This window comes from Montipora capricornis, chromosome 1, assembly GCF_036669925.1.
Source record: "Montipora capricornis isolate CH-2021 chromosome 1, ASM3666992v2, whole genome shotgun sequence".
In the NCBI taxonomy this organism is placed as follows: domain Eukaryota; kingdom Metazoa; phylum Cnidaria; class Anthozoa; order Scleractinia; family Acroporidae; genus Montipora; species Montipora capricornis.
The window spans coordinates 50,391,227-50,419,057 of NC_090883.1; the positions used below are offsets into that span (position 1 = coordinate 50,391,227).

The 27,831-nt window shown below is 37.8% G+C and overlaps 1 protein-coding gene and 1 long non-coding RNA gene across 3 annotated transcripts in view; one reads left to right on the forward strand and one right to left on the reverse strand.

Moving 5' to 3' along the window:
* LOC138047504 (uncharacterized) overlaps nt 1-5,461 on the forward strand; it is an 8,361-nt gene extending 2,900 nt beyond the window's left edge. Inside the window, exons 2-3 of the long non-coding RNA XR_011131853.1 lie at nt 4,022-4,159; nt 5,185-5,461. This is a non-coding gene — a long non-coding RNA (uncharacterized lncRNA). The remainder of the gene's footprint in view (nt 1-4,021; nt 4,160-5,184) is intronic.
* The window catches only part of LOC138047426 (uncharacterized), a 28,133-nt gene continuing 3,028 nt past the window's right edge, over nt 2,727-27,831 (reverse strand). For both annotated transcript variants that reach the window (XM_068894285.1, XM_068894276.1), the window contains exons 3-4: nt 27,685-27,797; nt 2,727-3,798 (exon numbers count right to left, since the gene is read on the reverse strand). In XM_068894285.1, the coding sequence (XP_068750386.1) occupies nt 3,772-3,798; nt 27,685-27,797 (140 nt within the window). In that variant the 3' untranslated portion in view covers nt 2,727-3,771. The remainder of the gene's footprint in view (nt 3,799-27,684; nt 27,798-27,831) is intronic.

Here is a 27,831-nt window from a genome sequence, read left to right on the forward strand (position 1 = left end):
TCTTCTTCTTCTCCTTCTTCTTCTTCTTCTTCTTCTACTCCTAAACATCATGTGAGTGATCAATAGTTTGCCAGTAAAGGTTGACCTATAGGCCCCTGTATTTAAACAGTTGAATGCGCCTCGTTGCGTAGTGTAGCCAGAATAACACCCGAGGTCCGGGTTTCATCAGTGTTGTCAACTATCAAGGCCAATTCTTCTGGTGCGTTCTTACCTGATACGAGAAAAAATGCATCCAGCGATCTAAGGTTTATTAATATTATTAGTTATTAATGCAGGCTTCTCGAGAATTACGGTTGTGTGCGATTTAACCGAACGGTATTTTACGATTACACATACAAAATAACCACCTCAAAAGTAATTCCTTCAGTCTGTCACGCAATGGCGTGACAAACTTATACCAAACATTCAACGCTTCAAGTGAGGCCACTAGATAAAGCAAACAATGAAAGTGTGGTATTGCTTTTGTTCTAAAGGTACTTGAAGTGATTAACTACCACCTGCAGATTTGTGCTGGAAGCATTAGGCACCTCAGAAACGACGGTGTTTCCTTGAGAGCGAGAGCTATTTTCATTCGGTGAAACCTACAACAGCGGGGAATCGAATGATAAAAGCGCAGCAATCAGAGGTCAAATATTAAAATCCGATAGCGACGTTGTGACTTACCCGATTACTTGTCTGAGGCAAGGCACTTTCCAAGGCATCACTGACGGCGCGAGAGACGGCTTCTGATATAGCACGAGACAATCTATCTCGGTCCGCCATAATGTCAATCTCTTTGAAACAACGTTACATGGTTTCCGCGAGGTGAAGCGCATTATTATAAACAATGATTTTACATGCGGCAAGAGTCAATTTTATCATTTACAAATAATGGTTGAAATTCATTATTTATAAATAATGACTTTGCTCCCAGGGTTGAAAGTCATTATTTATAAATAATGACTTTGTTCCCAGACGCGAAAGTCATTATTTATAAATAATGACTTTGTTCCCAGACGCGAAAGTCATTATTTATAAATAATGGATTTACACGCGAGGTGGAGTTTATTGTTTATAAATAATAAATTTACAACTGGTTTGTCTAACTTTCAGATGTGTAAATAAATATTTTAGAGACAGACTGATTTATAAATAATTGAAGTTGTGCAGTTCATTATTTATATATCATTCATTTCGCGATCAAAATTATTTATAAATCAGGATGCGCCTAAAACAATTATTTACATATCATGCGACAAGTTTTGCATCTTATTTATAAATAAATCTTCTGGCAGTTTTAATTATTTCTAAATAAGAAGAAATGTCACAAATTTGTTCTAAATAATTTTTTTTACAAACGGCACCCCATACCCTCGCCCCTCGGCCTTCTTAAAAATAATGACCTCGCGCTTCGCGCTCGGCCATTATTTTTAAGAAGGCCTCGGGTCTCGGTCATTATTCTTTACAAAAAATACTAATGAGGCATGGCTTGTTTTTCTGGTATGCTAATATTCTCCTCTCAAAATTCAAAACATTGTTCAGGGTCAAGAGGGACACGCTTTTTGTGGAATGTTTTTATGAGTCGTTCTAAAAAAAACTAGCAGCGTGGTGTTATCGGGTCTTAATATACTCGGCTACGCCTCGTCTTTTTAACGCTAATGAAGGACTGATGCTCGTTTTTTAAACATTGCTAAGGCCCGTTTCATACGGGTTTCAAACGTCGAATATCTAATGCAAATGAGCAAAAACAAGAGATGTTTTGTCACTTGCATTAAATTCGGCACATGTAAAGTTCGACGTTTGAAACGCGCCTAAAGCTTTTCTTCCGTTAACAGGAGCTATAGGTAGGTAGGTGTTCGGAAGCAACCCCCAAAACGGTTAAACTCTGCATCAAACGAGTTAGGTTGTACAAAATAAGGACGCTCTCAGAAAATAAAGATACATTTATTCATTTTCCCTTCGTCGTTCAGGCTCTATCTAAAAATTATTACAAAATTATCTGCAACCAATTAGTATTAATTGAAGGAGACACGGCCTCCAACTTGAAACCAACGACAAAACATATAAATTCTAATTGCTGTGAAACAAAGAACTGGCCGCGGGATTTGTTCATAGTGTATAGAAATTTTCCGCATACTCGCTAAGAATGATATTCCATCTAAAGTAAAGTATATTGTAAAAATTTCCATGCCAGGTTCTATTTTCCTGAAAATTCTTCTATCTGCTTCTGCTTTCTTCATTCCAAGTGTTCACATGCAACACGCAAATCTGATCAGATTTCAATCTCATGAATCAGGAATCGTCTGATTCAGATTTGCATTTCATGTAAACCTTGCATTGAACAAGGCAGAAGGTTCTGCCCAAACATGTCTATCTGCAGCACTGAAAATCGTTATTTTACATTCAAAAGTTATTGTCTCCTGCTCTCATTACCTATTTTCGATGAACTATTATTATTATTTTTTGATATATACAACCTTAAGGTGGCTTACTAACGTTTTCCGAAGAAAAAGATCAAGATTTTCAATTCTGTGAAACAAAAGCAACAGGATGTCTCTTCTGAAGTGTTAGTCACTGCAATTCATGTAAAATGTAATTTTACCTCACAAATGAATGCAAATCAGTGGAAATTGCTAAATATAGTGACTGAAGTTCTGGGGGGGGACTGTAAACCTAGCCGCAGACCAGGGTTAAAATTTTAAGAATAAGTAAACAATGCAAAGGAGTAACCGTCAACATTGAAAAAAAAAGATCTATAAGAAATTTTTCAGTTATTATCAAAATAATAAAATCGATGTTTTTGCCATATGCGAAAAAAATGTCTAATAGATTTAACTATTTATTTCTATACATGATTATTTCTCGATATGGAAATCCTGAACTTTTTAGGTGGGTTCGTATGGCTAGTCTTCGAGAAAAAGGTTCTATGAAATGTCTAATTTCCAGACCCCCCTCCAGGAGCTCAGTCACTGTATTTAGCATTTTTCCCTGGTTTGCATTATTTGTTAGGTAAAATTACATTTTACATCAATTGCAGTGACATTTCAGGAAAGACATCCCGATGCTTTAATTTCACAGATTTCAAAATCTTAATCTTTTTTTTTCGGAAAACTTCAGTAAGCCACCTTATTTAACTCTACTGTTCTCCGTCAGTAAACGTCTCCTTTTTCTTGCGTTCGCTGGACTGACGAGTACGAGAAAAGGGACCTCTGCCGTCTACGGTCTTAAACGGCACTGGTCAAAACGAATGCCCCTTGATGTGCTTGCTGCCTGTGACATGAACCCAATGTGCCTCGCCCATTCTTTTACAGTAATTCCACTGTGAGCCCATACTCCATGTGAAGTATCACGAGAAGATTCGGTCGCTAAGTATTCACCGCGCATGATCGGCACAGTGAGTTTCGATTCATTGCAGAAGTCCCTTTTCCCAGACTCGTCAGCCCAGAAAACGCAAAAAGGACACCTCTGCTAGCAGGGAAGATTGCTCATCTAATTACGTCTAAAATTTACACTTTGTGAGATTTTCATCCAAATTATTTGGAACAAGGAATGCTGATAAAAATTAAAATTACAGAAATTTCTTCCTCTCAACCAAACTATAACAAATGTGTAATAAAGTCGTGTGCTTTGTCCGTATCAAGTTCTTCATCACTGGTGTAATTTTTGAGTGTTATGCTATTGTTCTCACATGAACATACAAGCATCTTTCCTGTACTTCTGTGTTTGAAGGAGAGTAACAACATTCCACGTTTAAATTTTTTTGACAAAAGAAACGGAAAGACCATGCCAGTATCATTGCAACGAGCGGCCTTGCAGAGGCTGTAAATAAAAAAGAAAAAGAATTGCAGTCAGATTGAAGATCTCAATTTACATCTCAACAAGAAGTTAAGTCTTCGTGGAGCAGGGGTAGCAAACGCGCTTATGAGGGTGGTTAGGACCGCTCTCCATTCAACATATTTTCGGCGTAATTTGTGCCAAATGTAACGGGCTGTTTTCTGGTTTCAACAAGCCGTTCTCAAGCTATCGCACGTTTGCTTATTAGGAAGCTTATATTAAGCTCGAGAAGTTTTTGTCAACAAGGACGGCGACCGGAAGTGATTTTGCAAAGAAAGTGACGTCACACGTCACAGACCTCAAAGTGGATATTTGGCGATGTGGCGAAAAACAAAAACTCGAGAAGGTGAGTTTATTTTAGGTGCAATAACTCGGTTTTTGTGGTTGATTTTTGTTGTTTTCCTTTTAATGCTGGACAATCAACTTTCTAATTCCTATTATTTATGAAAGAAACTCTTTTTTATGTGTACCACAGGTACACAAGTTAAGACAATCCTAAGGATGCACTAGCTCGTGACGTCACGTTATTTTGAGACAGTTGTAACGGCCGATTCAACTGATCGAGGAAAATGTTCCATAAAAACTCCAAATCGCGAAGTTTCTTTTCGAAACTTTATTTTATGGACAGCAAGATAAATAAAGTTCACTTACCTACTATTTTCTGCGTTGTCCTAACTGATTTCATGGGTTTTCGAGACGCTTCGATTTCCTCTTCAGATACCACCCGTCGCCACATACAATATAAATAGACCTTGTCTATCCCTTGTCTACATATATTAGGCTTATTTAGCAACAGAACGGGAACGTCAGTGGCGACGTCGCGCGCAGCAAAACTACCAATGAGAATTTAGAATAGAGAAGAAAAGAGTGGAGTCTATTCTATTCTGAATTCTCATTGGTGTTTTTTCTGCGCGAGCCGTTGCCGCTGACGTTCCAGTTCTGTTGCTAAATCAGCCTATTGTGTTTAGCGACGCGTGGGATCTGAAGAGGAAATCGAAGCGTCCCACAACTGTCACAAAGTAACGTGACGTCACGCGCTCCCGCATTCTTAGGGTTCTACCGTATACCGCCTGATCAAAAAACAGCGCTTCAGACGCCAAGACTCATGTTGCCAAAAAAACCCAGAGTAAGTCTGTTTTGAAAAATATTTGTTTTCCTTGATATATCCTTTAGTATGTGCTTTTGTTTTTTGTTTTTTAAATTGTTTTTTTTTTTTTTTTTTCCTGTGGTCCTAAATTTTAATGCGCTGGCAACGCTAAGACAACGTTTCCAAAAAGACTATGTTAAATCTCGAAAAAAATTAATGACCGTCAAGTTTAATTTCCTTTTTGGGACCCTTCATTTTTATTTGTCGTTTGCTTTCCTTTACAGAAATGTGCCAAAATGGATTGGACAAATCAGCTAACACTGGCAGATCTGAACTTTGCTTTACATTCAGAATCATTTCAGGATTATCGATCGTAATTGGATTAAGAATTTCTAGCCGTGTTCTCTTTCAATAAAACAATAAGTTCATCCTCTGAAATCAATCTTTGATCGTAGCTCTAAAAAGCATACCCCATATCTTTCTTAAAGAGGTTTTGATACAGTATTAGAAAGCAGACAAAGAATCAAACCTGATCTACAATTAAGTAGAATTAAAATTACTGAAGCGGCATGCTTAACACAAACAAGTCAAGTCGCAGACGCCGGTCTCGACCCAGTCTCACCTCGGCTGATTGGCGTCCGTATTGACCAAAACGTGTCGTGCTTAAGCTCTCGATTAGCGGAGCTCCTTGCGCCGAAGGCACTTGCGCTGCGCACAATGGTTAAGAAAATATGCTAAGCCATCGATGCGGGAAATTGTGGTTTTCGCTACTGCGTCACCATGCGACCGTCCGTCCGTCCGTGCGTCCACGTCTCCACGTATGCCAAATGTGACCAGTATCACGTGACCACATCGCGGGCTAAACTTCAGAGCTCGGAGAAAAATGGCCGCCTTGGTGAAGGGCTATTTGTGGTTCGTTTGTACAAACATAATTGCTTTTTATAGAAGGTTCAAAATGTTTTTTTTACTGAAAAACCTCTGCTAAAGGATGGGCAAAAATATCAGAGAAACAATTTCAAGCAATTTTAGAACGGCAACTGGAAAATAACAGGGGTATTGAGGTACGTGAAGAAGATAAACAATTGGCGTTCAAGCCATTATTTTGAGCTCATGTTTTTTTTAAATTCCACGAACTACTTCGTGGCCGTCTTTTTTGTGTCGAAGATCGCGCTAGATCGTCATATTAACCTCAAAACTTCAAAATTTGGACTTAAATTTGGTTTTAAAAAGTTTTGAATGATCTATTCGCATATTTTTTTGCCCATCGAAGTCTGAAGCGTAATTTATTACACCAAACACAATCCGTTTTTTGTCGTCATAGACAAATAACAAGTGTCGACACATATAATTAAAAAAAAAATTCTAAAAAGAATTCACGGATTCTTCTTTTCTTTTAGCCAAATTTGTTGGAAATATTGGTGAACTAAATTTGAAAAACATGTTTTGAAATTTTTGCATCAGAACAATATTTTTGCAAATTTCTGTACTTACGGTTATTACTCTAAAAAGTCCTTAGTTTTTATATTGTTTTTTTTTTTCTTTTTTGCTAAAAAGCATATTTTATAACATATATAATGAGATATTCTAAGCCACATTGCTATAAATAATTAATTCCAGAAAAATAAATTAGTTTCATAGGTTTTTGAGGACCCATGTTTTCAAACCGACGCAAATGAGATAAATAACCTGGGAGCTCCACTTTTAGGCTTGACTAAATCATGTTTGCATCAATAAAGGGAGATTCACTCAAGTTTCTTGAGATCTCGTGACAAAGGAAACAACAATTTCGTCATAGTACAGCGAACTTTTGATGCGACCGAACGGGTGAAGGCAAAGCGCCCGAGGATGTAACATGTGTTAGCTTGCATAAAACGTTTGGAAAGAGAACAAAGAGTTTGGCGCCTTGTCCTTATAGTCTTTAAAAAACTGAGGATTTGATGTTGCTTTTTAAAGATATACTACAAAGAAAAGTATCTCAATAAAATAAGTGCGCAGGTTTTGCCTCCAATTTTTTTCTTTCCAGACGTTTCAGTTGCCGAAACCGTTGTCCTTTCCTTAACTAACAAGTTCTTTGATATGCAAAGAGAAAAGCAGCAGTGGCGGATCTAGGAATATTTTGAGAGGGGGGGGGGGGGGGGTGAATTGAAAGAATCGAAGTATATACTCTGAAAAAATTCCAGATAGTTTAGGTTGCCATTTTGACTTTGTTCATGTTTTGTATTAATGTTCACGTCAGGTAAACAGTATCTTTTCCAGCAGAAATAAAACTACAATAAAAAGCAGATAAATAACCACCATATTCACACCTCCCCCCACCCCTCCCCCCCCAAAAAAAGTCTTCCTAACATATTATGAAAATTATGGCAACGTACGTTCACAAGAGGCTCCACACCATGCCTCTCAACTCCTGCTTTTGAGCATTCTTCCTTTCTCAACAGTTTTCTTATCAAACTGTTTGACTCACTTTCATGCTCACTCAAGTGTGTTCTCATGTCGTGATTCGTCGCGAAAGAGAGTGTCTCAAATAGGTTATGCAACCGTTCCGTTCGTTTGTTCGTTCGTTCAATCATCGGTCTGAACTTAGGAAACAACCGTCTTTACTCACCTGCAAAATGACTTGTTTCGAGACTCTGACATTCAGAATATGATGGTAGTAGGATTGAATGCACGCTGGGACTTCACGTGCACCCACAATAGAAGGTGTTCTGGGGTAAAAACTAAGAGAAAAAGAATAATCATTTACCGATAGTTTCATTATGAGACTCAGTTAAGAAACAGAGAACAGTCAGGGAACAGGGATGGCGCTGTGTTACGATCATTCGCCTACCAAAATTGTGGCACGGGTTCGGTTCCCAGACTTGGTGTCACATAAAAGGTTGATTTTGTTGATTCTTACGATGGCCCAGGATGGGCCTTTATGCTTGAAGGAGGCAGATCCCGAAGTAAATTTGTATTTAGAAACCTTTTCTGTATGCCCTGGTGTTGCCTCATGATTCCATGAATTGGAATTTACAATTAACATTTCTTTCTACGGAGCTATCGTTTTGTCAGATCATTTGTATCGAAAACGGCTCCTGTCACCGAATGAATACTCACCTCTTGCACAAATCCCATAATACACCACTTTTACCCCCCCAAAATCTGCAGAGGCATTGTTTTCGACTTCTCTTGGGACATTTTCATGTCCCAGGTGAAATTGCAAGCAATGGTTATGCAAAAGTTTTTGGGGGTAATAGAGGTGTATTATGGGATTGTGCAAGTAGTGAATTGTTAATTTTCTACTTTCTCAAATAATAATACACCTTGTTTTGCATGGGTATTGTTTTCGGTATTTCTCTTGGGATTTCTTCATGTCCTACGAGAAATAGCCCCTCTGCGGGATAACGTCTGACCAGCTGATTTCGCCACCAAGCCTGGAATTTGAAAATCAAACTTGGAAATTTTAGCTGGAGCTGAATCCCAAAGGAACAAACTTGTAAAGAAAACCTACGTGCTAACAGTATGGCATGTCCAGATGATATGAATGATTCCGTGCAAACAAAGCTCGGTGGTGATATTAAATATGATTAATTATTTTTTTTTTTTTGGGTCGTGTTGTACCTCATTGAACGGGTTTTAGGACTGCCGAAACGAACAATAGAACGAGCAAAAATAACAATGGATTTAGCACAGAAAACAATAGGAACTACGACACTTTACAGCCAATGAAATATAGTGTTCAACAAGAGGTATGACCCCACTCGAATTTTTGAGCATATGCCATCATCACGAAAAAGGCCTATTGGAAACAATGACTATGCAAAGTTTTGTGAGTAAAAAAGATGTACTATGGGATTTGATAAAAGTAGTGAATAATAACATACTCATACAATGAGTAATCTCTGCGTATTGACCATTTTCACATTTTCCATAGACCGCATGCATAAATGGCGGCCAAAAAGTATTCTTTGGTTTATGTGCTAATGAGCGTCACCAGCCTCGTTTGCATGGACAAAATACAACGAAAATGTTGATTGAGAGCGAGGCTAGTGAGTCTAATTTGCACCTAAACAAAAAAATACATTTTTGGCTGGCATTTATGCATTCGGTCAATGATACACTTTTTTTTTTGCCCTCTAGATTTTGCAGGAACCAGTGTTTTCTTATGCTCTTCGGAATATGCAATGACCTAAGATCATGCGCATTTGAAAGCAATGGTTTATGCAAAATTTGCGGGACAAACAAAGTGTATTATGGGAAATGTGAAACTGGTCAATTAAATCTTGAATCAACACAGGAAATATGGAAAAAAATGATAATTAATTAGGTTTGAGGAAACGATCACTCAGACTCGGGATACTAAGTTTTCAGTCGTACGTAGGCAAATGTTCCTGGTCATTTACATGGCTCATTCTGTCCACATAGGTGTACCCAAATGCGCTTTGCAACTATCTGGAGTGAAGCGAATTTAACGTGCCAAAACGCCCAACTGACAGGAAACCAACCCGTTGGTCTCATCGCAAAAAAATGAGGGTTCGAGATTCGGGAATCCAGCACCCTAACCACTGAAACATGTCGACAAAATTTACCTTTCAAAATTGCAATTATCATTTGTGAAAATATTCTTTTTTCACGGAACACGGATTAGTTCACCTGATTTGTGATCTGTATTTAACCAATGACCTTTGACTGGAACGAAACAACGTTTTACTACGCAGCACACAAAACTCCATGATCAGGTTTCTTACTTTTGACAGTGGTATTCTTGCCATTCACGCCGTCGCCATCGCAAGTTGCGTTGCAGATATTATTTTCGCCGTTAGAATCGCATTGAATTTGAATCAACGTGTTACTGTGGATGACATCCTCTTCTTTTGTAGGACTCTTGTTCAACGTTTTCGCCAAAAATCGAACAGAAGGGGTTGTAGTGACGACTGTAGGACTGGCCGCGGGATAAACCAATAAGACCGTGACAACAATCTAAATATGCAACAGAGATCATAATCAATTAATTAAGACTACATTTTAACTTCACTAATCAATCAGCTCCTTTCTTCTTTAATTCATTCAGTCGTGCTGTCATTTATTCACAAGGAGACAAATGTTATAAATTAAAAAGTTATTATGAATTTCTTGTTTCTCTCTTCGGCGCTTCACTCGTTGACCCGCTTGTGCTTCCCAGAGCAGTTTAATTAAAAAAATGGACTGTCCGTCAGCTGGACACCTTTTCGGATCTCTTTAAACGATATCTACATAATGCGGATTAATAGTAAAACAAAGTTAAAACTTACTTAGCATACATATTACAATTTACAAATGCAGGCTCATCCTTTGCGACCAGATTCACTTAATTCTTATTTCAAATTGGATTAAAATTTCACAATTCGTTCCGACTGACATAAGTCCTGCAGTGAGTGGATTACTTCATAAACAAAGATCTAATGTGAATGTCGAAATTAACAGTCCAAAGAAAGTTCTAGGAGGACATACTAAAAGAGGTTCAGGAACGGATTTCTCAACCACTTAGCACTTCTCCGAGTCTAATGAACGTTCTACAGGATGTCTTGTGATGGACGACAGCACTCTCACGCACCAAAGAAAATTAGCTCGCTTCAGCATAAGAAAAGGAGTTTTAAGCTAGGGCGGAAAATGAAGTGTGCTGCGACTATTAGTCCTGTTGATTTCCACTGGTGTTAATGGTACTTACTGCATAAAACAAGATATTAAATTCCATCAGGGCGTAATTATCGTTTAAATCGTAGTGACGTGATTTCTTTGAAACATCAATTGCATTATAATTGGCTTCAGGAAAAAGGTCTTAGCTCGTACTCGCAGTTGTCCTTCGGTACTCACATGTAAATGGTTCCCTAATAAAAAAAGATAGGACGGAGCGAGAAGATAAAATCACAAAATGTAGCAATGAGCGTGATAACTCGATCTTTTTTCTGGAACGAACGCCAAAAATAGTCTTCTTGACACCTTTCCTAATCTCGGGTTCAATCCCTCAAAAACTTCGAAAACAACACTGGTGTAATTTTTTACAACTTTAGCGAATTATATACCTTAATATACCTTATATCCCATGAAATACCTGCGGGATGTATGCACTTTACCTTTCCTCAATTGAATTTCCGTGTAAAGATAAACATGCGTTTATAAACAAAACGAAGAAAAAATTACAGGCGACGGAAATCTTTAATTCAAACTTGCTCCCCAAGACGGAAACACTCATCCAATAAGATTCAAACGAGCTTTCATGGCATCCCACCCCCGTTTTTCCCAGTTCAAAATTCAACTTTTGTTTAAGTTTTATTTTATTTTGTAAAAGCGAAGTTAAGGTTAGAAAATATACACTCCATGTGCTTATTAATGTGAGTGGCGCCGTCAACAATAAAACATCCTTAACTACAAGTAATAAAAGAAGTGTAATGTTTGAATTCGTTTTTAGAAACACCATTTTATGTAAAGGGTGCAACGACATTCAGGATGTACGAGAGTTCATAATGGCAGTTCCCAAGTTAGCAAAATACTTTAACAGTAACTTAAGTGGGCGCTTCGGTGACGTAAAAGTTACCCACAAGCTGAGCGGAGGATGAAATTTGTTTTGTTTCGGAATTTTCTCAATCACAAAATCATTAGAGATATCATGCATAATCACTGGATACTCTCTTTCAACGTAGAGCATATTGACGGGAAACTGAAATTATAGAGACAAAAAAATGAAGGGCTTGGAAATCTGTCATCACAAAAAAAGATAGGACGGAGGCTTTTTTTTTTTCTTAATCACACCGAGAGCCCGTTTGCCCTAAGCAACTATAACCATATAGCCGTACCAAGGAAGTATTAGCGATCGATAAATTTGAAGAAGGGTACATGTGTGGGGGTACTTCACGTTTAAACCTATCAAAATTAAACGCAACAATTTTTTTAAACACCATCAGCAATGGAATCAAATTGTTGTTTCCAAGTTGAGTGCCTGTCAATTACAATCCCTGAGAATTCAATCGTACAATCGTTATTTTCAAGAAATGTTGCAGGATTAATATTAGAATTGTTATTGTGTAATTTTTTTTATGAACGGTGAGAATGTTTGGACAGAAAATTGTGAATTTATCGTCAAGTGCACAGTCCTCAACACAACCTCAAATTTAGTCCGGCAATTTCACGCCGTTGTCAAGACGCGGAACGGCAAAACGTGAGACGTGCGGAGAGTGCAGAGCTACTGTTTTTGCAAATTAATTGAACGGAATTGTTTTATGTCGCTCTTGTCGCTATCGTCGTCCCGCTTACCCCTTTAATTAAGCTCTCTAATATCTTTTTAAAGGCCCTGTGTTTTGCAAATTTTTCAAGCGATGATCTCGTCCCTTGCCGGGCCCCGAAAAGAATCTTTCGATGCATTCAACTTTTCAATCTTTCGATGCAAAAGTCATATTGAAAAGTTCTTAGAATGCGTAAAAAAGGAGCACCTAAAGCTTCTTTAATTAAACACTGAACGATGGCGGAAGGGGGAAAAAAATGGTGTTACAAGTTGACGTCATGTTTACTTTCATTGTTTCATTTCAGTTTACATGTTAGTGGTCCCGCCAATTAGAGCCTCCAACGCTAGAACTACTAGAACACTTAAATAAAGTTACTGCTTCATGGCAATGTTATGGCATCCATAGGAAAAATATAGCTTTTTCTTTAGTGAGTTCCTGATAGAAAGTAGATCCCCCCTAAAAGACCGAGCTTTTTTCCGCATGACTTTACGTTTCTACGTCCAATTTGTGTCTGCTAACAACTGAGTTTCAATCCGGAGGAAAGATAGGATTAGCAGAGAGTCTACACACGTTTAGTTCGATACACTTCTTATTTAAGGCTGATAGTTATCAAAACATGTTTTCTTCCATTTGCCCCTTTTAGTAGACGTTTATGACTGACCACATCCTCAATAAACGTTTCACTATCGATGTTTTTAATACTAGCACTCTGTGATTGGCCAATTTCAGTCAGCAGAACCGCCCCTCTGGAATGCCAGTTTTTAGTTCGTTGTTTTTGCTGTTATACTCGCGTTCAAAACAAAGCCTCAAGATGAGATAAAAAAAATAGAAGGAAAGATACCCCGGTAGTTTTTTTTTCTGAAGATTTTTTTTAAACATCTAAATGGTGATTCTATAGGATACTCCGTTGCAGGAGTCGAACCTTCAACCTTCGGATGCTCTGCCTCGGAGGCTATAGGACACTCGTCAGTGTTGACTCACGTATACTTCATATTTCGAAAAAAAGTGTCTAACAGATTTAACTATTTATTTCTATACATGATTATTTTTCTCGATAACGAAATCCGGAACTTTTTAGGTGGGTTCGTACGGCTAGTCCTTTGAGAAAAAGGCTCTATGAAATGACTGATTTTCCATGGAACTTTCCTTTGATAAACCTGCATGGCGGCCCAAAGGTGTAAAAACTTCCTGAACCCCCCAAGTTTAATTAAACTTTAACTAGGTCTATTTTTTGTTTTTTTCTTAGACCGCAGATCGTCTGATTTTTGCACGCTGACAATCCTATTTAAGTGACTTTTGCCGTCAACCATAATAATTCGCAGTCCATCTTGTGAATATGCGCGTCCAGTAACTAAAAATTACGCAAATCAGGAAGAAAATCAATGCCCGACGATAACATATTAATTCATCATTATAGAAGCCGATAATTGACCCCATTAATTTATTTTTTCATGTTTAATTAATGAGCTTACGATACTAGTTAGCGTTGGCAAGCGTGCGTGCATTTTAACTGAACACACGTCCTTCTGAAAATCGGAGATAAAAGAGTGAGAGTTTCTTGAGAGTTTATAATGATGACCCAGTTATATGAACTCGAGAAAAAAAGTTGAAATTAACGTTCACGGCTTGGAAAAAAAAAAGTATATGTTCATACCTGTAACTTTCCATACTTTCATTTTAAACATGCTGGTAATTGTCAACCAGGACAGATTTTCCAATTTTCGTCTATAGGATGACAAATTCTGCGAAACGTAGTGCTTGCCAATTAAATTTTTTCTTTCCCTCCAATGATGGTAGACTGTGTACAATATTTACTTTATTCCCCCATTCTCTATCGCAAAACCTGTTGCCTCAATTTCAAGGAATGTGTGCTTCGTCGTATAGTTTTTCATTCTAGAATTCGCCGCTAGTTGACGCACCTGCTGAAATACCTGACTTCATTTGTTGTAATTTTATACAGTTTTAAAAACCTATTAAACCTAACACTTCTTGGACATCCCAGGCTTTTTTTGTACACTTTTAATGTATTCGTTGGTTTTTTGCAACCGTTGCATCGAGACATTAGAAAGGATTAATAAGAACTGAGTTCCTGTGCCTCATCCAACATGGCCGACGATGGCTTGATGACCGCACGCTCTTCTTTCATAGCCAGAAATTCCGAACCAAAGTGGGTGGTGCTTACTTCTCTTTTGTCGTCCTACACATGACATCCTGTCAATAAAGCGCATTGTTCATTCTCCGCGTATGATTGGCCTATGTGTGAAATGAGTCGAAACGAGTCAAACGAAAACAAAAAACAATGGCGTCTCGCGATAAACCGTCGAAAGGGTATTTTTTCCGTTTTAAATGTCATTTCAATCCGTGGATGCCAACCTTTTTTCGAGCCAAAGAGAAGAAATAAAAAACGGAGGTAGAAGATCTGGTTACTGGGATGTCGAAACAGGCTCGTGGAAAGACGGGTAAGAAATGAAACGGTAAGTATTTTGGTAGTGCTTGCCTTCGCACATGCAAGCTTGAGTTGTGATTTTTCAATAAAATCAACCTTAGCTAAAACAGGAGGTTTCTCCGTTTCAATCCATTAGGAGGTAGAATATTTGGTGCAATGGAAGGGTTACTTTGCCCTACGAAGCTTCGTGGGAGCTGGAGAAATTCATTTTACCTCGATGTATCGAGCTTTTCAACAGGCCAAGCCCGGACTTATCGTTAATTCTAGACAATGTGTGTTCCTTCAGGGTGGCTGTCGAAAGGCACTTAAAATCATGTTCACGTTTGCCATTAGGGTTTGTTTTTTCGGGTATGTTTTTTATTATTGTCTTTTGCGGTAAAGAAGTGTCGAGGGAGGGATGGACCTTTTTGAAAAAACAAAATCACTTTAATGCTCTATATTTTCCCTTGGTTGGATTCTTGGGTTGATTCTCATGGCCAAGGAATTAGGGTTTTTCACCCAATGAGGGTGAAAACTTTCCATGTCTTGGTCCCCAAAGAAGTATGATCTGGATAGGCGGATGGGGTTTTTGTGCTTTGTTATCAAGAGCATATCAGGAGAATCATTTCTTTAATTTTACCAAAATAGCTCTTCAGGATTCATATTAATATTATTTTATTTATGTATGTTGAAGATTTTCTGCTGTGCTTGGTTTAACACAAGAGTTACACTTTGTATTTAGATTTTGGTTTGAAACCTTTTCTTGTTGTAATTGCTAATCAGGCATAAGGCCATTAAGTCTGAGTCAGTGAAACAGATCTTTCTAAATTTTTTAGTTTGATTAATCATGGCATTAGCTGTCAACTTTAAATGGTCCAGTCCGGTACATTGAACTCTCTAAGTAAGTGTTGCAGTCAACTCTGTTCGTGTATATAAACACTTTGTAAGTGTATTCTTCGCACTCTTAAGGGCACATTAATTTTTATAAGTGTGCATTACCACTTTGTATGTGTGGCATTGTAAAACTCTGTAAATTGTACCTTTTGTTTTTAGTGTACCAAAATCTTTACACAGGTGTACAGGCAAATCTGTAAAGTACATGTTTGGGAAAATAATATATTTATTTTATTGAGCAGTTACAATTATCCGGCAGGATGGTAAAACTAAGAAGAATGAAATTGGTCATCCGGCTCATACAAGCTACCTCTCCACTCAATTTAATTTTTACCTGTCTCTCTCTCCATCTTTTAATATTCCTTCACTTTATCTTCAATAAAATTAACAAGTTTTCAATGCTTATAAACTATTTTAATTTTCATGTCTAGTAGCTTCTGATTGATTAAAAGCTCACATTCATCGGGGACGTTGTTATTATATTAATTCACGTATACATAATTACATGTAGTTTTATATGCATGACCAAGCTGTCATAGGCATATGACTCAAATTGTAAATGTTTAAATTTTGGTTTCATCTCTGGCTCAGTATTGTATTAAAATATTACAATCTCCACCCAGAATACTATCTTTGATCACTTTATACTCCTGTTATGTATAATTACAAAATTAATAATTGTTTGATTTGTTTGTTTCCTCAAAATCCCCGGGACCCAATCAATTTCAGCAATTATTATCACATGAAAAATTCCCAATTTCCCAGTTTGGGAGTAAAAAGGGAAATAATAGGGTTTTTAATGGGATGAAATTGGGAAAACCCAGAACGGGGAAAATGTTACCCACCTCCATTAAATTCCCATCCATAACCCAAGTATGGATCTTCAGGTCCCAAATATAAACCAAGAATTGTTTTAGATTGAGCCAATGTTTCCCCAGTATTGTGTTCTTACATTCCACTCAAATCCCAAGTATGGGATATTCTCTGTTGCAAAGATTACCCAATAATGGGTTTATATCATGCCATATTTTCCCCATATTGGGTTTTTTAACATTCCCACTCATGTCCCAGGTAAGTGGAGTATTCCCGCTCCCAATATTACCCAATAATGGGTTGATATCATTCCAATATTTTCCCCAGTATTGGTTTTTTACATTCCCACTCATGTCCCCCCATGTTGGATATTCCCTCCCAAATATTAACCAATAATGGTTTATATTGTGCCAATATTTTCCCCTATACTGGGTTCATACACTCCCACCCAAATCCCATTCCTCACCCAGTATAAAACGCAGGATGGGTTTGTTGAATCCCCTAAGAGATCACAACTAAAAAAAGCCTCCCTTGCCCAAAACTCAGCATGTTAGTACAATTGTTGGTGAGGCATTCATCCGTTTTGTGGTCTGACAAATCCATATTGCTTGCAAAAATAAATCTGGGACTTTCCTAGGAATTCCTGAAATTGCATAGGCACAGAATTGTGAATTTTCACAGGAAATTCAGACTTGGAATAATTCCAAGCTGTGCAATCAATTAGATTTTTAAATATCTTAGAATCAGTAATAAAACTTGGAATTAGACAGACATTTTGGACATTACAAGTGATGAAACTTTCTTGAACGAGTAAACAAAATCCTAGTTTCTAAAGAAACTGTGTACTGCATTGCATTTTCTTGAACGAGGTCCAGAAAAATCAAGACTGAACCTTTAATAACTGAGAAGTAGAAATGCACATGTGGAAGAAACAAGGTTATAGTGACCTGCTCGCCGTAATAATATTCCAACCATCAAATCAGAAATGTGCTGGACACCATTCCAGTGAAGCTAACAGTTACACTCATGAATCACGCAAACAATAGAATACAAAAATAATTGATTTCACAGCAGTTACCTTCAGGGTCAAAATCTTGGATTGGGTTCTTGTTTTAATTTAAAATACAAGAGCTTCTTAAGATTTCAGATAAACCACAGAACCATATAACAAGTCTGCAAAGAGTAACCCTTACCTAAATCCATCAATCATAAACGGTCGGGGAACAGAATTGGCTGTTAACGCCTTTTCCTGCTGTCCCCGTCAAAGAATTTCCTCCTGAAGTCTCTTCGTCTTTCATGTTACTAAAATATAAATATATGCATGTAACTACTTCAATGATGCAAGTCCACGATTCCTCTAAATCCGTGATCATTTCAATCAATTAACAATTAAAGTGTGTGAAGAGTAGACTCACATTTAGCGTCTCTTTTACTTCAAACGTCAATAATACCTAGTTTTCTCCAGGCATTTGATTCTGCATTGAAAAGAGACAGCATTTACCAGAACGAATCATTTGTCAATCGTATACATGAATTAATTCGCCGTATGAGCACTTTTATACCAAATCGTTTACTTCACCATTTGATCCAAAACTTCATTTCTCTTGTTAAAAGGGTTTACCAATTATTGCAGGGTTATAGCATTTAAAAAGCCAAATTAAGTATCCTTGCCAGAAAAATTGACTTGAAGGTACTCTACATGTAAATCGTCTTTTGAAGACATGTATCAAATCAAATGTTATTCGCCTATAGTTAACGCTTACCTTTTTACTTGAGTTCTTGTAAGCATTTCCCTGCATTGGATCAGCATTTAAAGAGTAAAACACAAACAGAAAATCACCACAAATATTTGTGAGCGTTGATACAAACGTTAACAAAGCCGCCGATTACCGCCAAAATCGGTAAGAGCTTGCCGTGGAGACTGCTGGCCAAAATGAAAACGGCTCACTAGTTCCAGTCTGGTCTCTCACTCGTTATACAAGATGGCGCAGGAAACATAATTGAAGAAAAATGAACAAGATTTCCGAACGAAGTCCTCCAATTAACCCTCAAACAAAGTGGGGAGGATACTGGTATTCATTAAGTGGATAAAGTGCTGACATGAAGGGTGTAATTCTTAACATTGATGCTTCATGTTCCTTTTGGAACAAGGCCGGTCAAACGTGGAGGATATTTTCTATAATCTATAGAATCATCATGATAAAGGCTTTTATTTTCATTTATCCGTGTTACACTATTGGGAATTAAAATTGGGGAAATAATCGCTTATTATTTACAATTTTGGGGAATAATTTGGGGAATGTGTCCATATTATTCACAATTCTGGGAATAACTTGGGAAATGTGTCCATACTATTCACAATTCTGGGAATATACTTTGGATAAATGTTCCCATACTAATCACAATTCTGGGAATAACTTGGGTGAATGGTTTCTATATCATTCACAATATTGGGAATAACTTGGGAAATGTGTCCATACTATTCACACAATTCTGGGAATAACTTGGATAAATGTTCCCATACTAATCACACATTCTGGGAATAACTTGGGTGAAGGTTTCTATATCATTCACAATTGGGGAATAACTTGGGAAATGTGTCCATACCATTGGGGAATAACTTGGATAAATGTTCCCATACTAATCACAATTCTGGGAATAACTTAGGTGAAGGTTTCTATATCATTCACAATGCTGGGAATAACTTGTGAAATGTCTCCATATTATTCACAAGTCTGGGAATAACTTGGATAAATGTTCCCATACTAATCACAATTCTGGGAATAACTTGGGTAACGGTTTCTATATCATTCCCCAATGCTGGGAATAACTTGGGAAATTTGTCCATATTATTCACAGTTCTGGGAATAACTTGGATAAATGTTCCCATATTAATCACAATTCTGGGAATAACTTGGGGAAATGTTCCCCCATAGTTCACAATATTGGGAATAAATTGGGAACTTTTCCCATATTGTTCCCAGCTTTGGGTATAACTTGGGAAAACGTTCACAGCATATTCCCAATATTGGGATGTAAAAGGAAAGTAGACGTTCTTTCCCAATAAAAACACCCAAAATTTTCCCCCCAAAAGTAATTTCTTGTCCCAACTTTTTCCCATGAGTGGGAAAATTTCCCATTTAATTCCCAAATGGGAATCTCGAAAAGTTCCTGTGTATTGAGGCAGGAAATTGAGTATGAGTTTTCTCACCCTTTTAGGGTAAAGTAAATGTTACAACCACAAGAACCCAATCTGAGTTAGTTTGTGACAATAATTTATGACCTTTATTAGTTGAAGCCAATCCAGTAATGAGTACTTACCATGTCTCTTACTATATGTCAGTCAGCAACTCTTTGAAAGAATACTGAGGCAAACCAGGCGTGGTAGAAATTTTAACCTGTTTATTTAGGTCAGGTCGACACTGTTTTATTAAATATGATTTTACAGGAAAATCTTCAACAGTCATTGAGAGCTTGTGGATAAATTCATCCCCAACTCCAAATTTATCCATTAAAAAGAGTCTCCACTGTGTTTTTCTCATCTTCATAGTTTCAATTGATTTTGGGGATGCCACACTACCATTTACCTGCTGCGCACTGGGAGAGCAATTTTTTTTAGCAAAGTCTATAGAAAAGCTGTTATTGCCGTTGGGTCTTTAAGTTTCAAAAGCTGCAAATTCAGGCCAAATAATTCAACAAAATGCAGTGCCCTCTGTACTAGAGTCTTAAATTGTTTTAATTTTCTGTTTTGAGCTTGTTTGGTTTTGAGGTCTGGAATTCCAGCTCCTCTGTGAATTCCCAGGTTTTCATTCTCTAAACTGTCTCTACTGAGATCACCTCATTTTTCAAAACAGCAGCCCACACAATTTTTTCGGCCTGCTTTTTTTTGTTTTTATGATACCCTTTCCTGTTTAGAGTCTGATTTGTGATTGAAGCAGCAGAACAACGATTTGAAAGTCGGCCTTCAATTCGTTCACTCTCCCGATTGATCTTAAATGGACGGCTAGGAATAACTCCATTTAACATGTCAATATAAGCAATGCCTGGTGTTGCCATTTTCAATTGTGCCACTGTATTAGTGCAGCATTTTTAATTGCAAGCCAGAAACACACCTCATACCTCCTTCAAGTTGTTTTGACACATTTTTACTGACGTTCTGGTGGATCGCAAATATGAATGAAGGGATCACGGACTGGGTAGAGATCAGACATTTTTTCGTTAACTGATTCGCGCGAATTTTAAATTTAAAAGGGAAAAAAAAATAAAATTCCCTCCCTAAATAATCTGTGTTACCGAGCCTCCAGCCTCGTAATCACAATCCCATAGTTACCAGTCTTTATCGATCGTCTGCTGATATTATCAAAATGGCGATCGTGCTTTATTTTGCATAGCGTTTAGTGCAAAGAAGAAGCAATCAAAATTGTCTCTTCCTCGCGATTGAAGTAAGATTTCTGTTCGTGGATGCGTTCATAGTTGCTGAAAGTATGACAAAAGAGCCGCAATGTTTTCAGGGTTTTCGAAGTCTTCTTTGTCTTGCATGTGAAATGACATCTTTGAACTTCAAAAATTTGATTGGGATGGATCGATACGAGGATAGGATTCCAGATTACTGGAGATGGGGAAACTTGCATTTACGAAGGTAGGTGCCATTTTGTGTGTTCTAAAGGGCACTGACTCGAAATAAAAAACACTGTTTGTAATACCGAGAAAACGCAACGAGTGTTTGATTTACAAAAACAAAGTAATTATGGATTCAAAGTACTTATGAGTATTTTTTCGATCTGGCATTGGGATGGTTGTGTTGCGTCCGGTGTGCGGTTTTTATAAATGTTTTCATTTGAATCCCATATAGTTCCTTCAATTCTTCAAGTCTTGCGCTCTATTGCGCACGCGCGGTTCAGAATTTCTGGCTATGTAATTGGAAGTCACGCTCGTGCTAAATGCAAAATCAGTGCACGGAACTCAATGCGGGTACGTTTCTTTATTTCCGCAAAATCTAGCAAGAGCCATTCGAAAAATGCATAACACCGTAAACTGCTGGGTTATGAACTCCTGTTTATACAAAGCAAATTTAAAAATGTATTCATAATTTCATGAGCCTAACAGCTTATCAATGTCGTCACGTGCATGAGCGTTATGTCCTGATGATAAAACAATCCATCCTCGTTCGTATTCTTTATATAAAGAATACTAAATAAGGCATAGCTTGTTTTGCTGGTATGCTAATATTCTCCTCTGAAAATTCAAACCATTTTCAGAGTCAACTGAGAGGGACACGCTTTTTGTGGAATGTAGTTTTTTAAGTCGTTTTAAAAAAAATTAGCAACGTGGTTTCATCGGGTCTTAATACACTCGGCTTTGCCTCGTCTTTTTAACCCTAATGAAAGGCTGATGCTCGTTTTTTTAACATTTCTAAGGGCCCGTTTCATATGGGTTTCAAACGTCCAACGTCTAATGTAAATGTGCAAAAAACAAGAGATTTTTTCTCACTTGCATTACATTCGGCACATGTAGAGTTCGACGTTTGAAACTGGCCTAAAGCTTTTCTTCCGTTAACAGGAGCTATATGTAGGTGTTCTCGGAAGCAACCCCAAAAATGGTTAAACTCTGCATCAAAGGAGTTAGGTTGTACAAAATAAGGACGCTCTGAGAAAATAAAGATACATTTATTCATTTTCCTTTCGTCGTTCAGGCTCTTTCTAAAAATTATTACAAAATTATCTGCAATCAATTAGTATTGAAGGAGACACGGCCTCCAACTTGAAACCAACGACAAAACATACAAATTCTAATTACCCTGAGTCAAAGAACTGGCCGCGGATTTGTTCATAGTGTATATAGAAATTTTCCGCATACTCGCTTAGAATGATATTCCAACTAAAGTAAAGTATATTGTAAAAAATTTCCATGCAGGTTCTATTTCACATTGACATATTATTTTCCTGAAAATTCTTTCTATCTGCTTCTGCTTTCTTTATTGCAAGTGTTCACATGCGAGACGCAAATCTGATCAGATTTCAATCTCATGAATCAGGAATCGTCTGATTTACATTTGCATTTCATGTAACCCTTGCATTGAACAAGGGAGAAGGTTCTGCCGAAACATGTCTGCAGCACTTAAAATCGATATTTCACATTCAAAAGTTATTGTCTCCTGCTCTCTATACCTATTTTCGATGAACTATTTTTTTTAAAAATATATACAACCTTAAGGTGGCTCACGTTTGACGTTTTCCCAAGAAACAAAAGCAACAGGATACCTCTTCTGAAGTGATAGTCACTGCAATTGATGTAAAATGTAATTTTACCCACACAAATGAATGCAAATCAGTGGAAAATGCTGGAGCTTCTGGAGTGGAGACTGAAAACTAGACATTTCAAATGTTCTTTTTTCTCAAAACGTAGCCGCAGACCAGGGTTTTTTTAAATTTTAAGAATAAATAAACAATACAAAGGAGAAACCGTCAACATTACAAAAAAAAAAAAAGATCTATCAGACATTTTTCAGTTATTATCAAAATAATAAAATCGACGTTTTTGCCATATGCGAAAAAATGGTTTATAGATTTAACTATTTATTTCTATACATGATTATTTCTCTCGATATGAAAATCCTGAACTTTTAAGGTGAGTTCGTACGGCTAGTCTTTGAGAAAAAGGCTCTATGAAATGTTTTCACTTCCAGACCCCTCTGCAGGAGCTCAGTCACTATATTTAGCATTTTTCCCTGGTTTGCATTGTTAGGTAAAATTACATTTTACATCAATTGCAGTGGCACTTCAGGAAAGACATCCCGATGCTTTAATTTCACAGATTTCAAAATCTTGATCTTTTCTGGACTGACGAGTTCGGGAAAAGAGAACTCCGCCGTTTACGGCCTTCAACGGCATTTCACAGATTTCAACTCTTAATCTTTTTTTTCGGAAAACTTCAGGTAAGGCCCACCGTTATTTAACTCTACTGTTCCCGGCAGCAAACGTCTCCTTTTTCTTGCGTTCGTGCCTGGTGGACTGACGAGTACTAGAAAAGGAACCTCTGCCGTCGACGGTCTTAAACGGCACGGGGCAAACCCGATGCCCCTTGAGGCAGTGCTTGCTGCCTGCGATCAGGAACCGCATGTGCCTCGCCCATACTCTTTTACCGTAATTCCACTTGTGCAGCCCATACTCCCTCGTGAAGGATCACGAGAACGATTCGGTCGCTAAGTATTCACCAGCGCTCGATCGACACATTGAGTCATCGATATGCATTGCAGAATTGTTCCCACACCATCGTCAGCGCCAGAACAACGCAAACAAGTCACCCTCGTCACTAGCAGGTCTAATTGCTCGCCTCTAATTACGTCTAAAATGTACAACTTTGTGAGATTTTCATCCAAATCGTTGAACAAGGGAAACTGCTGATAAAGTAAAGTGACAGAGATTTCTGCCTCACTCAACAAAACTAGTAACATACATGTGTAATTAAATCCGTGTGCTTTTTCCGTATCAAGGTTCTCTTCATCACTGGTGAAATGTTTTGAGTGTTATGCTATTGTTCCACACATGAACATATCAAGCATCTTTCCTGTACTTGTCTGTTATTGAAAGCGACACACACACTCACAACGATGTCCACCCGTTTAACATTTTTTGAACAAAAGAACACAAGAAAGACTAAGGCACAACGAACATGGCCAGTATCATTGCACTAGCCGGACACTTCACAGAGGCTGTCTAAAAAAGAAAAAGAATTGCAGTCAGATTGAAGATCTCAATTTACATCTCAACAGGAGTTAAGTGCTTCGTGGAGCAGGGATCGCAAACGCGGCTTATGAGGGTGGTTAGGACCGCTCTCCATTCAACATCTTTTCCGGCGTAATTTGTGCCAAATGTAACGGGCTGTTTTTCTGGTTTCAACAAGCCCGTTCTCAAGCTATCGCACGTTTGCTTATTAGGAAGCTTATATTAATGTCGATATTTTTTGGCAACAAGGAACGGCGACCGACAGTGATTTTTGCAAAGAAAGTGACGTCACACGTCCCAGACCTCAAAGTGGATAGTTGCCGATGTGGCGAAAAACAAAAACGGCGAGAAGGTGAGTTTATTTTAGGTGCACTAACTCGGTTTTTGTGGTTGATTTTTGTTGTTTTCCGTTTAATGCTGGACAATCAACTTTCTAATTCCTATTATTTATGAAAGAAACTCTTTTTTTTGTGTACCACAGTTACAACCATTTAAGACAATCCTAAGTATGCACTAGCTCGTGACTTAAACGTTATTTTGAGACAGTTGTAACGGCCGATTCAACTGATCGAGGAAAATGTTCCATAAAAACTCCAAATCGCGAAGGTTTCTTTCGAAACTTTATTTTATGGACAGCCAAGATAAATAAAGTTCACATTACCTACTATTTTCTGCGTTGTCCTAACTGATTTCATGGGTTTTCGAGACGCTTCGATTTCCTCTTCATATACCACCCGTCGCCACATACAATATAAATAGACCTTGTCTATCCCTTGTCTATATATATTAGGCTGATTTAGCAACAGAACGGCGAACGTCAGTGGTCGACAGTCCCCGCGCGCAGCAAAACTACCAATGAGAATTTAGAATAGAGAAGAAAAGAGTGGAGTCTATTCTATTCTGAATTCTCATTGGTGTTTTTTCTGCGCGCGCCGTTGCCGCTGACGTTCCAGTTCTGTTGCTAAATCAGCCTATTGTGTTAGCGACGCGTGGGTCTGAAGAGGAAATCGAAGCGTCCCACAACTGTCACAAAGTAACGTGACGTCACCGCTCCTCCCGCATTCTTAGGGTTCTACCGTATACCGCCTGATCAAAAAACAGCGCTTCAGACGCCAAGACTTATGTTGCCAAAAAAACCCAGAGTAAGTCTGTTTTGAAAAATATTTGTTTTCCTTGATACATCCTTTAGTATGTGCTTTTGTTTTTTGTTTTTTAAATTTTTTTTTTTTTTTTTTTTCCTGTGGTCCTAAATTTTAATGCGCTGGCAACGCTAAGACAACGTTTCCAAAAAGACTATCTTAAATTTTGAAAAAAATTAATGACCGTCAAGTTTAATTTCCTTTTTGGGACCCTTCATTTTTATTTGTCATTTGCTTTCCTTTACAGAAATGTACCAAATTGGATTGGGCAAATCAGCTAACACTGGCAGATCTGAACTTTGCTTTACATTCAGAATCATTTCAGGATTATCGATCGTAATTGGATTGAAAATTTCTAGTCGTGTTCTCTTCCAATAAAACAATAAGTTCATCCTCTGAAATCAATCTTTGATCGTAGCTCTAAAAAAGCATACCCCATATCTTTCTTAAAGAAGTTTTGATACAGTATTAGAAAGCAGACAAAGAATCAAACCTGATCTACAATTAAGTAGAATTAAAATTACTGAAGCGGCATGCTTAACACAAACAAGTCAAGTCGCAGACGCCAGTCTCGACCCAGTCTCATCTCGGCTGATTGGCGTCCGTGTTGACCAACACGTGTCGTGTTTAAGCTCCCTATTAGCGGAGCTCCGTGCGCCGAAGGCACTTGCGCTGCGCACCATGGTTAAGAAAATATGCTAAGCCATCGATGCGGGAAATTGTGGTTTTAGCTACTGCGTCACCATGCGACCGTCCGTCCGTCCGTGCGTCCACGTCTCCACGTATGCCAAATGTGACCAGTATCACGTGACCACATCGCGGGCTCAACTTTAGAGCTCGGAGAAAAATGGCCGCCATGGTGAAGGGTTATTTGTTGTGCGTTTGTGCAAACATAATTGCTTTTTATACAAGGTTCAAAATGATTTTTCACTGAAAAACCTCTGCTAAAGGATGGGCAAAAATATCAGAGAAACAATTTCAAGCAATTTTAGAACGGCAGCTGGAAAATAACAGGGGTTTTGAGGTACGTGAAGAAGATAAACAATTGGCGTTCAAGCCATTATTTTGAGCTCATGTTTTTTTAAATTCCACGAACTACTTCGTGGCCGTCTTTTTTGCGTCCAAGATCGCGCTAGATCGTCAAATTAACCTCAAAACTTCATATTTTGGACTTAAATTTGGTTTTAAAAAGTTTTGAATGATCTATTCGCATATTTTTTTGCCCATCGAAGTCTGAAGCGTAATTTATTACACCAAACACAATCCCTTTTTTGTCGTCATAGACAAATAACAAGTGTCGACACGTATAATTAAAAAAAAAATTCTAAAAAGAATTCACGGATTCTTCTTTTCTTTTAGCCAAATTTGTTGGAAATATTGGTGAACTAAATTTGAAAAACATCTTTTGAAATTTTTGCATCAGAACAATATTTTTGCAAATTTCTGTACTTACGGTTATTACTCTAAAAAGTCCTTAGTTTTTATACTGTTTTTTTTCTTTTTTGCTAAAAAGCATATTTTATAACATATATAATGAGATATTCTAAGCCACATTGCTATAAATAATTAATTCCAGAAAAATAAATTAGTTTCATAGGTTTTTGAGGACCCATGTTTTCAAACCGACGCAAATGAGATAAATAACCTGGGAGCTCCACTTTTAGGCTTGACTAAATCATGTTTGCATCAATAAAGGGAGATTCACTCAAGTTTCTTGTGATCTCGTGACAAAGGAAACAACAATTTCGTCATAGTACAGCGAACTTTTGATGCGACCGAACGGGTGAGGGCAAAGCGCCCGAGGATGTAACATGTGTTTGCTTGCATAAAACGTTTGGAAAGAGAACAAAGAGTTTGGCGCCTTGTCCTTATAGTCTTTAAAAAACTGAGGATTTGATGTTGCTTTTTAAAGATATACTACAAAGAAAAGTATCTCAATAAAATAAGTGCGCAGGTTTTGCCTTCAATTTTTTTCTTTCCAGACGTTTCAGTTGCCGAAACCGTTGTCCTTTCCTTAACTAACAAGTTCTTTGATATGCAAAAAAGAAAAGCAGCAGTGGCGGATCGAGGAATATTTTGAGGGGGGTGAATTGAAAAAATCGAAGGATATACTCTGACAAAATTCCAAATAGTTTAGGTTGCCATTTTGACTTTGTTCATGTTTTGCATTAATGTTCACGTCAGGTAAACAGTATCTTTTCCAGCAGAAATAAAACTACAATAAAAAGCAGATAAATAGCAACCATTCACACCTCCCCCCACCCCTCCCCCCCCAAAAAAAGTCTTCCTAACATATTATGAAAATTATGGCAACGTACGTTCACAAGAGGCTCCACACCATGCCTCTCAACTCCTGCTTTTGAGCATTCTTCCTTTCTCAACAGTTTTCTTATCAAACTGTTTGACTCACTTTCATGCTCACTCAAGTGTGTTCTCATGTCGTGATTCGTCGCGAAAGAGAGTGTCTCAAATAGGTTATGCAACCGTTCCGTTCGTTTGTTCGTTCGTTCAATCATCGGTCTGAACTTAGGAAACAACCGTCTTTACTCACCTGCAAAATGACTTGTTTTGAGTCGCTGACATTCAGAATATGATGGTTGTAGGATTGAATGCACGCTGGGACTTCACGTGCACCCACAATAGAAAGGTGTTCTGGGGTAAAAACTAAGAGAAAAAGAATAATCATTTACCGATAGTT